At 34.9% G+C, this 17832-nt stretch overlaps 2 protein-coding genes across 2 annotated transcripts; both read left to right on the top strand.

Moving 5' to 3' along the window:
* Window positions 1–939: 939 nt before the first annotated feature.
* On the top strand, window positions 940–5841 carry LOC109074881 (protein disulfide-isomerase-like). Its single transcript, XM_042733648.1, has 11 exons — window positions 940–1228; window positions 2166–2372; window positions 2466–2599; window positions 2756–2893; window positions 3212–3328; window positions 3517–3642; window positions 3836–4033; window positions 4167–4287; window positions 4369–4550; window positions 4972–5115; window positions 5237–5841. Exons 1-11 carry the CDS (start codon window positions 988–990, stop codon window positions 5300–5302), a joined length of 1674 nt encoding a protein of 557 aa, XP_042589582.1. The 5' UTR covers window positions 940–987; the 3' UTR covers window positions 5303–5841.
* Window positions 5842–6950: 1109 nt separating this feature from the next.
* On the top strand, window positions 6951–14655 carry LOC122138844 (lipopolysaccharide-induced tumor necrosis factor-alpha factor homolog). Its single transcript, XM_042733538.1, has 5 exons — window positions 6951–7032; window positions 8991–9150; window positions 9239–9343; window positions 12603–12795; window positions 13401–14655. Exons 2-5 carry the CDS (start codon window positions 8997–8999, stop codon window positions 13507–13509), a joined length of 561 nt encoding a protein of 186 aa, XP_042589472.1. The 5' UTR covers window positions 6951–7032; window positions 8991–8996; the 3' UTR covers window positions 13510–14655.
* The last annotated feature ends 3177 nt before the right edge of the window (window positions 14656–17832 follow it).

The raw sequence follows: 17832 nt of genomic DNA, 5'->3' as shown, positions 1-17832 counted from the left end.
AACTAAATAAAAGTAATAAAAACTATATAGACATAGACTGACATATTTAGATAAAAAGAATAAACATGACACAAAGTCTAAAACTTTAACTAAAACAAAAATGAAAAGAGAAAATATAAAAATGAAATAATTCAGAATATTAACAAAAAATGTATAGTATACTGTATCAATGATATTATAATACCGTTGTCTGCAGTCAGTTATACAGATGAACTAATCAGAATCAAGTATTCAAGACAGCCATGTAATAACAATCACATTTATGTTCATTATGCATAGGCTTTAAAACAATAGAAGAATGACAGTAAGAGAAAAGAATAAGAGGCACATGGTAAGCTGGTTTCAACATATTTCCTGGTAATAACAGTTATGTGTGTGTGTGTGTGTGTGTGTGTGTGTGCATTGCCAGAGTGAACATCATCCGTGTATGTCCCTCTCTATAATTTCATCATCAGTTTAAATATTACAGTTGTTCATGTGGTTATTTCTTCCTCTCTGTGCTCTGAGTGCTTACGTGTCTGAGCAGGAGTAACTTACAAGTGAATGTGGCATGTAAAAGCCAGATATGGACACGTAGGTCATTTGTAACAACGTCTGAATCTATTATATACAGAGTATAGAAAGTTGATAAAAAATGAATGTAAACAAAGAACAGGTTTCATCTACAAGCTCATCTGTTCAATAACTGGTTAAGAGAAGCAAGCAAGAAAGAAAGAAACAAGCAGGAAGGAAAGCTATATATATTCTTCAGGGTACTAAGAGAAAGCAGTTTCCTATGTTATTGTATTTGCCTGTAATCTAATGTTAATTTTCTACTCTCCAACGGCTCACTGTTAGAGCACATGTGAAGTGGCGAGTAAGGCCAGTAGGATTGCACCACGCAGGCTTTACAATGATTCGTCAGCGTCAGTGGTCTGTTATCAGCACCACAAGAGCAGACAGCAGCATGTTAAGGCTCATTTCAGCACTCTCTTTCACTGTAGGCACATGAACTGTTCGATCATGAGGTTTCTACACATCCTGGGTTTCACCCTCTTGCTCTGCGGCCTGTGTGTGAGGGCAGAGGAGGAAACAGTTAAGGAAGCTGAGGACAGCTCTGAAGAAGATACAGAACCAGAGAAACCAGAAAAGACTGATGAAATTACAGAAGAGAAAGATGTTTTGGTCCTTCATAGTGTCAACTTTGATAGGGCTCTCAGTGAGAACAAGTACCTGCTTGTAGAATTTTGTGAGTACCCTACATGACTTTCCTTTAAACTATATGAATATAATTATTAAGGCTTACAAATGGCCATTATGATCTTTGTATAATTAATGCAAGAAAACACTGTGCAATTACTTTCTTACTGCAATGAGTGTTCAAAATGAGAAGAAAAATTGTTTATTTTACTTAAAAACTTTTTTATATATATTTAGTTGCATGCATTTAGCCTATTCTATCCATGAGCAGCACAAGAAAAGTTCAAAGATTGCTAACGTTTGTTTGACACATCATCCATTAGGAGCACACCTGTTATTTCTCCCACGCTTGAAAGGAGGACCAGTTATGCAAATGTTATAATTGTGCATTGTGCTATTGTCATTGCAGTAAAATGTTAGAGGACAAAGGTAAAAAAAATAAAAAAAATAAAATACTGACATCATGAAAGTAAATTGTTGCATTTATGCAATTAATTTAAAACTTGACTGGCATTTAATTCTGAATTACATGCACTGACACCAAAGTATAGGGTATAGTCACACTTTTTATTCTTGTAATATTTCTTAAAAAACTTTGGTATATATACAATATAAATTATGTTAAAAATATTTTTATTAAATATTATTATAACTTAAATGTTTTACATTTTAATATATTGTAAAATATCATTTATTCATGTGATGGCAGCCTTTAGTACATGAGCTTTCAAAAATCATCAAAAATCAAGAAACATTTTTTATTATTATCAATGTTTTTTCAGGATTTGTTGAATAGAAAGTTAGAAATAGAATAGAAAATTCATAAAACTCTATGTCTGAAATTTGACTCAAAACCTTTTAGTTACTGAAATATAGCTTTTGTGACAACATTCTAGTGTGACAACTAGCCCCATTGTGTCTTATACTGTATATGAATGAATGAATGCTGGTATAAAATTTGCTTTTGTCTTTCAAAACATAAAAAGACGCTCCATGGTGTGGTCACTGTCGCAGTCTGGAGCCCATTTATGCAGAAGTTGCTGGATTACTGAAAAATGAGTCATCTGAAGCACGACTGGCCAAAGTGGATGCGGCAGAAGAGAGAGACCTTGCAGCAGAGTTCAATGTGAACAGCTTTCCCACACTTAAATTCTTCAAAGATGGCAACAGGCAAAATGTCACTGATTTTTCTGGTAATACATTTATTTGTTTGGTGTGTTTGAATGTGTGATGTTATTTTCATACATAGGCATATTTCTTATAGGATTATTATGTAATTTGAACAGGAAAGAGAACGGTAAAAGGAATCACAAGATGGCTGGAGAGGCACACAGGGCCCAGTGCTACGGTTCTCAATGATGTGAAGAGTGTAAAGGCTCTGCTGGATGCAAATGATGTGGTTGTGGTTGGATTCTTCCAGGTAAATTACCTATTGTTTGCATAAAGTCACTGACTTTTAAGATCTAACATTGCCTTATAACCAGAGTGATCTAGTAAAACATACATTACACTCCCTGTTTACAAAAAAAGATTTATCATTGAAAAAGTTATTATTAAATTGTACTCTCTGTCCCAGGATTTGGAAGGTGATAAGGCAAAGACATTCTATGATGTAACTTTAATAGCAGTGGATGTTAACTTCGGAATCACAAGCAACCTAGAGCTCTTCAAGAAGTATGACGTAAAAAGTGACTCATTGGTGCTCTTCAAGAAGGTAATCCCATACTTCTAGCACTACAGTTTGTTACTGCTGTTGCTGGGTATTTTGATTCATCCCACTGATTCAAATTCATTGTCTGAGGAGATTCTTCTTTTGGGGTGGAGTATCCCTTTAAGTAAACAAAATATCCAGTGTGAGCCTGAAATGGAAGATTCGCTCACTTTGAAGATTCATTTAAAATCACTGTTTTGTTCACGCCCAAAAATGTAACTTTCTTGTTTAAGAAAACAGGATGCAATTTTAAAAAAGAATGTGTAGTTTGCTCAGCTATGTTTCCATCACAATCCCACATTCTCTTTGTGTATATTCCAGTTTGATGAAAGGCGGGCAGACTTGCCACTCACCGAGGAAAGCAAGCTAGACAAAGGGGAGATGATTTCATTTATCCAAACCAACAGTATGAAACTTGTCATTCCATTTAATGAAGAGGTAACACTTCAAAATTCACTTCACTAACCAATCAACATCCAGTTGCTTAAACAATAAAAAATTGTCTTTAAAATATTATATGTACATGAATAAAAATGTTCATGATAATGAAGTTTATCACTATTTTTGTTATCATAACAAAAAAATCTTTAATTTCACACTTTTTCATTTACATTATCTCTCTGCAGAATGCTGAACAAATTTTTAGCTCTAAGGTCCGTAATCACATGATTCTATTCATTAATACAACTGTGGAATCCCAGAATGCACTTCTAGAAGATTTTAGAGATGTTGCCAGTGAGTTTAAGGAAAAAGTAAGTTTTTTTATTATTAGCTCAATTGTAACTAAATAAATTTAACATATTAAAGTGATGTTTACTTCACAGAATCAAGTCATATTGTTCTAGATTGCTATTTCTAATACTCATAGTCTGTGTGTGTGTGTGTGTGTGTGTGTGTGTGTGTGTGTGTGTGTGTGTGTGTGTGTGTGTGTGTGTGTGTGTGTAGGTGCTTTTCATCACATTAGATGTTACGTCTGACAAAGTGGATCATGTGCTGAAGTATTTCAGCGTCTCTGCAAATGATGCTCCTATTATTCGCCTGATCAACACCAAGAAAGTGGTGACATACACAATGGAAGGATCAACCATCAACAAAGATGCACTGAGAACATTTTGCCAGGGTGTTCTGGATGGTACTGTGAAGGTGTGTAATGCAGCAATATTATCATTTTCAATATTCTATTCTATTCTATTCTATTCTATTCTATTTATTTATTTATTTTTAATATTTAAGATTCCAAATCTGCTACTAAAAAACAGTCTATACTTTAATCTAGCCCTTTTTGAAGACTCAAGAAATTCCAGAGGACTGGGACAAGAATCCAGTTAAAGTCCTTGTTGGGAAGAACTTCAACAAAGTGGCTTTTGATGAGACTAAGAATGTCTTTGTGGAATTCTGTAAGTTAGCACTTATTTTCTCAAACTGAAATAAAAAAAAAAAAAATTATAATGGCTTTAACATTTATGCCCATCTCACAGATGCTCCATGGTGTGGTCACTGTCAGCAACTGGCTCCTATATGGGATGAGTTGGGAGAGAAGTACAAAGACCATGAGAACATAGTCATTGCGAAGATGGATGCTTCAGAAAATGATGTGGAAAATGTCACTATACCGGGATTTCCTACCATTAAATACTTTTCAGCTGGGGCTGAAAAGAAGGTTTGCAACAACACACACACACACTTAAAGATGTCATATTGTAAAAGGGCATTAAGTAGTGTTTTATTTTAGTTTATTTTTAGGTTATTCATATTAAATGAGACATATTAACATTAAATTATTTTTAAAGTTTGAGATTTGCTATATAATACAGTATATACTAAATAGCAAATCTCAACTGCTGTTTTTTTCCCCATTGTAAAATGTATTATATCATTGCCCGGCTATTTATATAAAGTTGGATATTTAAGTATGTCCTAATTTATCTGCATATATACTATACAATATATACTATGTTGCATATCTCAACTGCTTGATTGATTTTATTGTCACCAAATTTAAAAGGGCCACACAAATAAATTAGATTTGACTTGAGCATGTTGGTACTGACAAATGCTTTTAAAATACTTTGTGAAATCAGATTGTTGACTATAATGGAAATAGAGATTTGGAGACTTTCTCAAAGTTCCTGGATAATGGAGGAGTGTTACCAGAAGAAGAGCGTAAAGATGATGATGATGAGGACGAAAGTGATGATGAGGACGATGATGATGATGAAGATGAGGTCAGTCAAAAGCCAACAGATGGCTTTATTATTTCCTGTTATTACGAGCAATTAAATAATAATAAATAAAAAAACTGAACTCATTGATTTGAGTAATAGTTGGTGCATTTCTGCTTTTCAGGTGTCAGATGAACAGATAAAAGAGTCACCAAAATCTGCCCATGAAACCAGCAAGGATGAGCTTTAAAAACACGACATAAATCAACTCATTTGCACTCAGTCAGATCAGTGTGAGATTTATGCCAATGAGCCAAATGCGTATTCTCAGGTTAATACAATTTTTTCTGCACTGGACCATTTCAACAAACTGCATACCTGACTAAATTGAATAAAAACAATTTAACATGTTAAGGTTTGTATTCATGGCCCTGGTCTTTAATTAATTTCTGTGGTGTGAGATCAGTTAGACACTATCAGTACCAGTATTTGGCTTCAGAGCAGTGTATAGATGAATCTCACTAAAGTGTAAAGAACATGCCTGGATTGAAGCCTAAATGAAGTCTATTTTTATGACCATTAAGTTAATCACATTTTACATCCAAATTTCCATTACTGTTATGTCAGTCAGTCAATCAATCAATCAATCAATCAATCAATCAATCAATCAATCAATCAATCAATCAATCAGTTAATTCATAAATAAATGTCTACATCATGGTGGTGTTTTACTGCATTTACAGTATTCAGTTTTTACTGTAATAAAATGAAAATACTGTATTACTGTCAGAGTATCTAATGGCAATCATTACTGCATTACTTTTCCTTTTTATCTTTTGATTTAGTGCATTTGTTGATGCCATGGCCTTTATTTTCACAGTAAATAAATGACAAATTCATTCATTATTATCCTTTGGCCACATTTATGATACAACATCCATCTTTGTACTCTAAATATTTCAGAAGCAACACTTCTTCAGCAAGATTTATTCTTCTCATGCCATTATACAGTAGACAGTGGAAGGAAAGGAGTATTAATATTAATACAATTAATGGTAACACTTTATTTTAAGGGCCAATTCTCACTACTAACTAGCTTCTTCTTAGCAAATTAAATTAGCTGTTTATTAGTACTTATAAAGCACATATCAATGCCTTATTCTGCATGACCATATTTCACTTTAATTAACAACTACCTTACTAACTATTAATAACTGTCTCTCACATTTTTGAACATAGATGTGAAAGTGTACGATCCAAACTTAAATTTTTATAATTCATGAACAAAACATTTTGTAACATGATACTGATGTACCATTTTCATGGTAATGCAATGTCTGATTTTAAAATGGGTTTCAAAGGATGAATTTTGAGATTTCAAGTGAAATATAATTTTTTATGATTTCTAAAGTGTGATAGAGAAAAATGCAACGAAGAAGACTTTTTTTTGACAAAGGTCAGAACTCCTGTTATGATGTAGATTTTTGATCTATTACTTTTCCTACATAATTTTCAACAACAAAAAAAAAACATTGGTAAAATATCTATTTAGGAGCTGTAGACCTTTCCAACAATATAAAGTTTGTCATTATTAGATTAGGTTTTAACTGTAATAAAGTGAAATAAACTTAGGCGTCCCACAGAGGGGACGGGTGACATTTAAGAGGATTTATTAATAAGCAGCAGATTTTTGTTTCCTTTTTATAGAGTTTATTGAAAGAAAACTGAATATGTGTTCCCTATTCAATTATTTGATCAAACCATTTGGCCAAATCATAATAGAATACATTTAACATGCCTGTGTAAAGCACCTAATTTTTTTCTCACCCTAAGCCATTCACTATATGGAACTGCAAGGCACATTCCTCTTTGCTGCAGTGGAATGCACAGATAGTAAAGATGAACAGGTAAACAGGTAGAGTGAGTCAGGCAGTGATGTCTTTAAGAAAAGAAGTGTTTCTGTGAAGTATCAACACGCAGGTAAGAATAATCCAGCTATTTACACCTGTTTAAATTGAAACTTTTAAAATTTGCATAATTTATAACATTTTTAAGTACAGTGAAACACAAAGTAAGGCATGAGGTGGCCTGTGTCATTACAACTTGTATATGAAACATGATTCATGTATGACGAAACAGCTATGATTTGGCAAAAAGATGAACATTCAGTAATAATTCCCTATGTACAGCAAAGTTTACATACTGTGATAAAATGACTAAATGTTTAGTAGAAATACGTGCTTTTACTACAAATAAAACCAAAATACCATGGTTACTATAGTTGAACCGAGGTAACCACAAATTAACCATGGTTTTGCTATACATTAACCATGGTTTAACCATGGTATTTGGTAAAACTGTGGTTATACAAATGGTAATCAACACGCCAAAAAACATGGTTACTACACTTTTACTAAAAATAAATAAATAAATAAATAAACATGGTTGATTTTTGTAAGGTTCATATAAGCTCATAACTTTGTTTTACGTTTTTAGCAGTGACACTTTTTCCCCCATTGTGCTGTTTTCATTCCTATCATACTTGTTCAGGATCTTGGCTGGTAACACAAACATTTTGAGTTTGAGCCAGAATGGAACAAAACTGATAGATTGAAATGAGTTAGATATAAACACAAGACTTGATCAGAAAGGCTGAGGTAGATGAGGCGGCCGCAGAAGTATTTCAGCAAGCTATCTGGGTTTTAAAAAATAAATAAATAAATATTATCATCGTGAAAAGGTTACATGGCCTCGTCCCTTGAGCGGGTTGTGATTGAGGACGCGTCACGCGGGCTCAGCTTCAATTGTGTTGCCAGATACACGTATTATAAGCGTCTTTTTCACTTAATTTAGGAAGTGAATAAAGTGGGAGGTTGCAAGTTAGGGACAGCGATATCTTTATATTTTCCACAAAACAAAATATTTACACTCTTCGCTTTATATATATTTATATTTTTTTTTTTTTTCGTCTTTTTTCAATATCTGGAAATGCCAGCATAACTGACAGTAATCAAAAACGACCAGGTTAAAAATTGCGCGGGCAGGGTATTCCTGACAGGATGCAATTTTGTTACACAAACGTAGTGATCATCATGATATATTATCTTTAAGACAGATGCACTGAAGACGGGCACAAAGAGGAGAGAATAGTCACGCGAGCAGAGAAAATACTGTACCAGACAGAACAAATTCATTGAAATACTGAAAGAAAATCATAATCATGGAATTAGGGTGGGGTGAATATGGATGTATTTCTAAAGAGAACTGACTGTCTTCCGAAAAGTTTCGATGGCATTTTCTTTTTCCTCTTACCGTCGTTAAATACACAATTAATTAGCGCAGCGCTGCGTGCAGCAATAACCTAGTGTTCTATGAGCGCCACCTGCTGTCAGAGATTGAATTAGCATTTTCATCAGAATCAGAAAGAGCTTTATTGCCAAGTGTGTTTACACGCAGAAGGAATTCGCCTTGGTGTCAGGAGCTTCCAGTACAGAAAGTACAAACATAGTGCAGACATACATATAATTAAGGTAATAAAACTAATAATAATAAAGAGTAATAATAAATTCATTCAGCCCGCCTGATGTTTTTGTTTTGTCCAGTTGCTTCATGTTGCATATATTTTTTTGGTTGTTTGTTTGTTTGTTTGTTCAAGGTTAGTTTGGCCAGTAACAGAGCAAAATAAACATTTAATAAATGTAAATAATAATAATAAAAGTAATAAGAACTATATAAATTGGCAACGAGTATGGGAATCGGCTCATTTGATTGTAAAATAAATAAATAAAATGTCAGACACTAATTCAATAACTGAATCAGCACCTAACTGATTATCTGAGTGTTTCTAACATAAAGTAATGTACACATACAATGTACATTCATATTTTCATTTTCTTCAAAAGCTCAGTGACTTAAGAAAACTGTGTTATTATATTCAGTAATAGATGGATATCCCCGCATGTACAGCAGCAGCAGGTTCCACATCTCCACCCCCTGCATACAATGACATCAGTAACTTTCCCCTTTATGAGGAAATTCCAGCTTCGCCACCACCTGAATATACTGTGGCCATAGCACCACCTGCCAACAGGCAGAGAGGTAAGAGCTGCAGCTACTGAGGTCAGCATATAAATTGGATTTATTTAAGAATGAAAACTACAAATTAATTGATGTTTTATGTTCACAGTCAATCTTCAAGAGGTTCGTCAAAACCCTAATAGAAGTAGGGCAAACCCTTATCCTGTCCTCAATGTGCCCCCTCATATCGAAATAGTCGAACGCACAGAACAAAGTAAGGGCAGTTAAAGGAATAGTTCATCCAAAAATGAAAATTTGCTGAAAATATACTCAACCTCAGGCCTATTTCAATTTCTTTAAATCAAGGATTTATCCTTAATCTCAGAACATTATTGTCTACATAGTATGTATATGCATGTATACTGTGCACAGTATGCACATTTTTCTGAATGTATGAAATTCTTGGATGGCATTTTCCAAAAATATGCAATATACAATAAGCTGTATGGACTGGTGTACATGCACCATAAAGTAGTGCACACTATTTCAAAAGAAATCAGAGCAGAAAATTAACTGCATCTCCCTCTGAGCAATACATGCAACATTTTGATCAATGAATCAGTGTTTTTGAACAAATTGAAAAAAGACAGCCAGTTGAGCCATCTATTGGTGTAAAGATATAACCTGCAGAAAGAGTCACTGAAAACATGTAAGCATGGTTCCACTGCGTCCTCTAGTGGACACTATGGGAAATGCCAACAGCATGACCAGTGTCTGAAGCATGTGTGAAAACACAACAAATTCATTGGACCACACAGCCCGTGATGTCATTAGTGGGGTGCCTGGAAGTATAAGAGGGCACCTGTTCTTTGTCTGAAGGAGAAGTGAAACAGGCAGGCCCTAGGCAGACCCTAGGCGTGGTAAGGGGACGCAGTGTCTCATTCCCTGTTGTGGAACCATGGCTACATGCATAACCTGAGACATTCCCCTTCAAGGAAACTCAAACTGCATCCTCTAGTGGACACTATGGGATCGGAATACCCATTATGCCACGCCTCAGTGCATGCCTAACCACCTGGTGAGAGAGCATCAAAAAAATATTGGCAAACATGCACAGATTTAAAAGGGGCACCCAGGGAACTCAGCCAACACTAATATAAAGGAGGCACATCCCATTCAGCCAAGTTGTGAACACAACTGTCCTCAAACAGCTATGTACCTAAACACAATGGGCCGTTTGCTTGAAAACCTAATGCATGGGATACAGACCAAAATATGGGGGATTTTAGGGGACCGCCTCCTTGAAAATACCCTGCGATCAGAAGAGACCAGCCACATATAAAAGGAGGACTGCCTACTTTAAAACCCTAAAAGCAGTAAGGTATCCCAAGCCCGCTTACAGCCCAAGGAGGAGAGAATGGACCAGAAAGTGGTTCGCAAATCTATACGAAGCTCACCAATAACATCATAAGTCCAGCCTAAGAGCCTGTAAGCCAGTGGTCTCAAACTCAGTTCATGGAGAGTCACAGCAAAGTTTAGCTCCAACCAGCTCCAAGTAACACCTGCTTGGAAGTTTCTAGTAATCCTGAAGACCTTGATTAGCTGGATCAGGAGTGTTTGATTAGGATGGGAGCAAAATTGTGCAGAGCTGTGGCCCCCCTTATACAGGATTTCCGGGAGACATGTGTGTCGCGTTCTTTAATGTTCCACCTGGAAACAAAGATGTTGTGCCGCCAAACACCCTCACGAAAGAAGAAAGCCGTAGCGTTTACAACTGTGATGACGAGAGCTTATCAGGATCAACTAAACGCTGCGTTTTCAAAAGTAGAAATATTTAAAGTTCGCGGCATAGAATCTTTAAAATACGTTGGAGAGTTTTACACACCAGTCTGTTATTGTGGCGACATTTCCACGCCCCGAAACATGACGCTGCATGAAAAAAACTGTGATTGGTTGTTTGGCATGTCGGTCAAACATCCTCATGGGCGGGCCTTGGCCAAAGAAAGCTGCCATGGATTCCAGACCTTCAGCCGTCAGTCTGAAAGTCTGGCTAAGAGAGACTTGGACACAGGTTTACCTTTTCAGGGAATACAGCAGACCAACATGAGTGGGAAACAGGTGAGTTTCTGTCTTACTAGATCTATAATTAGATGTTTTAACAAAGTGACCCTACTACTGTCTCAGTGAAATTCATAGTAAGTGCTGAAAAGTTGTTAACATGATTGATTAGTTCAAAAATCAGTAGTGACATCACTAAACATTTAACTAGGCAGTGTTTCCCTATAAAAACTGATCCATTCTCCATACCTCTTATACTATGTTGGATCGCGGGATATAGAATATATAGGCTACATATGTTGATACTATTGTTCAACATTTAAAAGGGGTATAAAAATATATCATGTCACAATATATTGTAATACTAAAATGCAAATGTATTGTGAATAGCGTCAACTGTGTACCGAAAATGAAAGGGTTTTTACCTTAGGTCAAGTAAGATTTCATTCATCCATCATGTCATCCAAGCTTTTCAACAAGCTCAACCTGCGAACCCCACGACGTGAGTTTCTGCCATACTTCTGCAGCAGTGGGACCACAGACTGTATAAAAACACAGTCGCCCGCAGATTTCTGAGGAGCGTTTTTGAAGCTCAAAGTGGGCGGAGCGGCCATCGCCATCTTGGCAGCGCGTCACAGCACTGGGGACTGACTCCCTTTTGGGACTGACTCCCTTTTGGATCTATGGGACATCTACAGGACTGACTCCCTTTTGGAGCCATCCTCTAGCGGCCAGTCAATGAATTGCAGTTTTAGTCACTTCCGTGTTGGCTTCAAGAGAGAGACCGGAAGGGTGCTGCTCGAGTGGGACCCAAGCCACGAGACACAGATGCCTGTCTTACATCCCGCGAGAATAGGGAAAGTAAGGGTGGAGTTTCCTCATAGGAAATGTATCACAGTGCATTTAGTGCCCTTAAGCACTGAATGGGCGTGCTCCTCACCAAGACCATAACACAAAGGTCATGTGTTTTTCTCAGGTGTCTGAAATCTTGGACAAGAAAATATACATTTCCTAAAATGCTCGCTTGACTTCTTGCTCTCCATACTGCTTCATACACACTAAACAAACAAACGGCTCCTGAAGACAAAAAAATGACGTGCATTACAGGTGCTCTTTTATACTTCTGGGCACGTCACGGCTGTGTGGTCCAATTAATTTGGAAGTGTTTTCACACACGCTTCAAACACCGGTAATGCTGATGGCACTCCCCATAGAGTCCACTAGAGGAGGCAGTTCGAGTTCCCTTGAAGGGGAATCTCCCACCTCTAATGCACATCCTGACAGTCTGTCTGGAATGCATGCAAAAGCAGAGTGACGCCTACTCCGGAAAGTCTCAGTGCTATTTGGGCTGCATAACACCGCAAGACCAATCATATTTAAATATGTGTACTGTGCACAATATGCATGTGTTCTGTATGAATAGAAAACTGATTGTTGACAGATTCTCAAAATAACTAACTTTTTCACCATTTAAGTATTCATGCAGCAGATAGTGCAGCCTGTAGCCCCTCAGGTGGTCGTGGTGCAGCCACAACAGGTGCTTGTTTTTTTGGATGACACACCGACAGAGACTGTGTGCAAGTATTGCCATAGGAGCATCATCACTAATGTGAAATATAAATCTGGTTCTGCTGCATGGGGCATGTGCTTCTTATTGACTATAGTCGGGTAAGTACTACTGGCAAAATTGTAATATATTTAAACTACATTAATTCATGCTAAGTATAGTTCAAATCTATTAACATATTTACTGACATATCGCTCAAGACTTACTGATATAAAAATTTTAATGAAACTTTATTTGAAGTACAAGTTGTGTACATTTCATAATATTAATCCAAACATGTGTTTTGATGTCACAATTGAGGAGGATTGTATGATCTTTGAATAATATCGGTCATTAAATGCAAGAAATTTAAAGTGTACCTGAAGTATACTTACAAAAGTTCCACTTTAGCACAATCAAATATACTTCAGTATATTTTTAGTTGGACTTCAGCACTACTTCCGCATCAAAATTCAATTGCATTAAGTACAAAATTAGTTGTTCCAATTTAGTAGCCTTAAGGTATACCAGTTTAGTATACTAAAAGTACAATTGCAAATATTTTATTAAGTACATAGATATTAAAATGTATTTGTAGTATAGTATAGCATGAAATAAATTAATTTCAAATACATTTTAGTATTTATTTTTCACTAGGGTGTGGAAAATATATCTAAATACATCAATAATTTCTTATTTTGTCTGTTTTTATTACACTGTTTTACAGGCTCATTTGTGGATTTTGCCTTATCCCATTCTTTGTCAGAGGGTTTAAAGATGCCCATCACTCCTGTCCTAACTGCCACAGGCACTTAGGAATATACACCCGCAAATGACTTTAATTCCAAACTCTCATTAATACTTGTATTTGTGTGTGTGTGTGTGTGTGTGTGTGTGTGTGTGTGTGTAATGTAAATAATTATTTACAAATATTATCTGATTTGTAATTCCACTTATCCATATGAAGAAATGACAATATTGTTATGCAACATTATTTATGTGTTTTGGCTATATAGATCAATCTTGTATATTTTTTGTAGAAACAACAAGCAAGCAAACAAACAAATAAATAAACTAAAAAAAAGCATTTTTGGGGGTTAATTCAGGATAACTGTAAAATTCTTAATGGCAAAAAAATTGTCCCAGTTCACCTGAATTCACCTCAGTATTACAAACACACCATAATTCTCATATATTTATTTACATTAAAATACCAGACATTCTTGTTCAAACAGTAACAAATAATACTGGTACTATTTGAATCTTCCCAAAATTCCACAAAATAACAAGAACATTGTATTGACTACATTGAGCACTGAAGGAAATGACTATGATTGTAAACACACTATACAATGTATGTCCTGATTATGGGCTACACAATTATGATTATATCTTTTGCAATATGTAAATATCTGTATCTATCTTTACTGGTGGTTATATGAATGTTATGCAAATATAAACCACCCAACAGAATAAAAAAGACTATACTATAAGTTTGACATTGTTATTGACTTGGTCCTACACATATTAGCAAAGTTAACAATATTTTTCAATGCACACAAAATCATAATATCTGCTGTTGTGTTAGTGAACATCTTTCATGTTAGTTTTTCACAGGGAACATGCAGCTCACAGAAAACCAATACAAGAAACTGTAATTTTTATTTATTTTATTTATTTATTTATTATTTTGCTTGCTTGCTTGCTTGCGTAGATCTTTTCAGTATTGTCTTTTGTACAATCTACAAATCATTCATGATACAGAGAAAAAAGGGCACAGCAATGAAGGGGTGACTCTATTATATGTATCTCTGTTCTATGTCTACTTTCTTTACTGGAAGCTCCTGACACCAAGAGTAATTCCTTGTGTGTGTAAACAGACTTGACAATAAAGCTCTTTCTGATTCTGATATATGGCAATATCTATCGGATACTTGCACATATATATATACACAAATTTGTTATAAATACAAAAAATAAACATCCTTTACCCATATATGAACATGCATTCTATCGGCATATATGTGTGTATTTAGGAAAATATCTGTCACATATTTGAAAATGGATATATATATATATATATATATATATATATATATATATATATATATATATATATATATGCATGTTAATGCATGTTCATATATGGGTAAAGGATGTTTATTTTTTGTATTAATAACAAATTTGTGTATGTATATATGTGCAAGTATCCAATATATATTGCCATATATATATCCATTTTCAAATATGTGACAGATATTTTCCTAAATACACACATATATGCCGATAGAATGCATGTTCATATATGGGTAAAGCATGTTTATTTTTTTGTATTTATAACAAATATATGTACATATATTTAAATTAAACATAAGTTTAAAATATTTAGGAAATAAAAGTTGAAATATAAATAGCAAATGAACAGAACAGTGGTTATGTTTCAATTTTATTAATTAATTGCTCAGTACAGTTGTTACAAACTGCTCTGAGGCAAAAGGTTGAGGATCCAAATACAGCGTTTATTCAAAGGATAATCCAAAGCTGTCATACAATAAACAGGCAAGAGGTCATTAACACAGGTAAAACAGTCCAACACAAACACAAGACAGGAAACTTAAACAGGTGTAGCCGGGGAAGTGGCTATTAGTAGAGGACTTGGTCATGTAGTGTTTTTAAGCAGGCACCCGAAAATGGCCTGCAGACGGGGTCCAATCTTTTGTGGGAAAGCATGCTGCTTGGTAACACTTCCCTGTTTGTTTGTGCACGGACATGGTCTGAGTGAGCAGACACAAACATTGTACTTTCTGGTTTCTGGTAGTTTTTATGTCTTGTTATTGTCACTGTATGCTTGAACCTCATCACAAGCATTTCAATGCCCAGTGTTAACTATGCAAATGACAAATAAATGCCTCTTGACTCTCTTGACTCTTGAGAGTAGTTCAAGATTGATGGCTGTGTTGCAGGTAAATGTAACTTAGAGGTTTTATATTCGTAAGTGTTTTAATTAGGGATGCAACGTTAACATTTTTCAGAACTGATCCGATCTGATACCGAAAATTCTGAGTATCTGCCGATACCGATCCAATCCGATACAGCACAGTTTTTTTTTAATGTAGAATTTCTTTACTTCTCTGTGTTGACCTGATCGTCACTCTTTTGTGTGTTAAACACAATCTACTACATATAGACAACTTCATTTTAATGAACAAATATTTAAGCATAATCTATGACAAAAATACTATTATAATCTAGGTTTATAATAGTGGATAATTCAGCAGCAAAAGATACTCTACATTTATATATAAATATATGCTATAAAATTAAAATACATTTCTTTTAAATGTATAGCACAGTAATGAAGGCAGCAACATATGAAAAATAGAACAAGAAAGACTATTAATAATCTTTCATTGCACAGTGTAATGTCTGTGTTTGGGTTTTGTTGTTGTTTTCATGTCTTTTATTTTGTTGTTTGATTGCTGTTTGTGTCATGCTTCCCTTGCCCTCATCTTAATGCTATTGGTTCCTCTTGTTCATTGTGTCATGTTCTCATTGGTTGGTTTAGTCATGTGTCCTGTCTCTTATTGGTTTGTTCATGTCATGTGACCCTCATTGTCTGTTATAAGTAGTCATGTTTTTACCATTGTCCCTTGTTGTGTATTAATGTTGTTACCTGCAGTTGGTAAGTCTAGTCCGTTCATGCCTCATCAAGTCTGTTCGTTGTGTTGTTGTGTTGTTGTGTTGCATTTCCTCAGCTAGCCGGTCCCTGCATGTGGGCGCTGTATGCCTCCAGCACAGTTACATTTTAATTGTTGCAAACCGGCCTGACTAGTTGGTTTTTTTTTTGTTTGTTTGTTTGTTTCTATTTGGTTTCCCCCTTTTTTGTACATCACTTCCCAGCCTTGTGTTACCAGCCAAACTTTGTATTCTCTAAATTATATTGATGCTTTCAAGCACTTACTTCAAGCTATAACTATTTATTTGCATGAGGGTTATGTTTGCAGTGAAATAAAATTTTGGTTTGGAGTACTTGTTTTTTTTTTTTTTTTTTTTTTTTTTTGATTGAGCTATGTTTTTATATGTAGTAGGATTTGGAGGGTATTTCTGTAATTTTCTTTTTGAATTGCTTTGTGTGGAGAAGCTGGAATTGTGTTAGGGTTTATAGAGGGTTGGCTGGCTATTAATATTTTTTTTGAGGGAGGATGAATTTTTATGTATTTTGATTATGTTATTAGTTTATTTGTATTAATTAATTTAATTGTTGTGACATACAAATATTGAATGCTAGTGTGTTTTTCTGTGGTCACCCTTGCTTGAAGAAAGAGTCCTTGGTTTACACAGGGAAATCCAGAAAACAGGGCAGGGGTCAAAACCATGGAGCAGAAAGACAATAGAGCATGCAGAAATGCATCAGTAACACTAGCAAGACTTAGCAAGACACAGGGGAAAACATAGGGTCTAAATAGAGAAAGACAAACAGGATAACAAGGTAACAAGGAATGAATGGCAAACAAGACACACCTGGAAACAATCAGGAACTAATCAACAGGAAAGAATACAAACTGACTACAAATAAAGCACAGGAACCACTTCAACATAAGTCCAAAAACAATAATACATTGTAATAATATGATGTAAATGTTTTGAGTGAAGATGGTGGTTTAAAGCAATATTTTATTAAATCAAGCGAATTCACAGAAATATTGCCATATTAAGAACTAACAAGAAAGAAACAAACATAAAAAAAAACAAAACAAAAAAAAAAGCAAATTAAAAAACAAAAAACAATCAAGAATCAAGAACAAAAAAAAAAGAAAGAACAAAATCATGGAAACATATAAAATTGATTCAAGATTCAAGATTTTTATTTGTCACATACATGGTTATATGGAGAGCATATGACCAGCGGTGAAATGTAAGTCAGGTCCGCTCCATGGACGGTGGAATTATTAAAGAATACAAACACAAGAAAATTATACAAAAAATATGATATGGAAAAAGTAAGATTAAAAAAAATAAGAAAAAATTAAGATGCTTATAAAATAAAATGTGCAGGACAGTATACTGTAGACTTAATAAATATTAAGATGAGCAGGAATTTACAAGAGGAGAATGTGCAAACACGTTGTACAGGTTATTTACATAGCAGCAATAGAGGT

The sequence above is a fragment of the Cyprinus carpio genome, chromosome A1, assembly GCF_018340385.1.
Source record: "Cyprinus carpio isolate SPL01 chromosome A1, ASM1834038v1, whole genome shotgun sequence".
Lineage (NCBI taxonomy): Eukaryota > Metazoa > Chordata > Actinopteri > Cypriniformes > Cyprinidae > Cyprinus > Cyprinus carpio.
The sequence above is the reverse complement of the archived record's forward strand: the minus strand, read 5'-3'. Positions and strand labels throughout refer to the sequence as shown.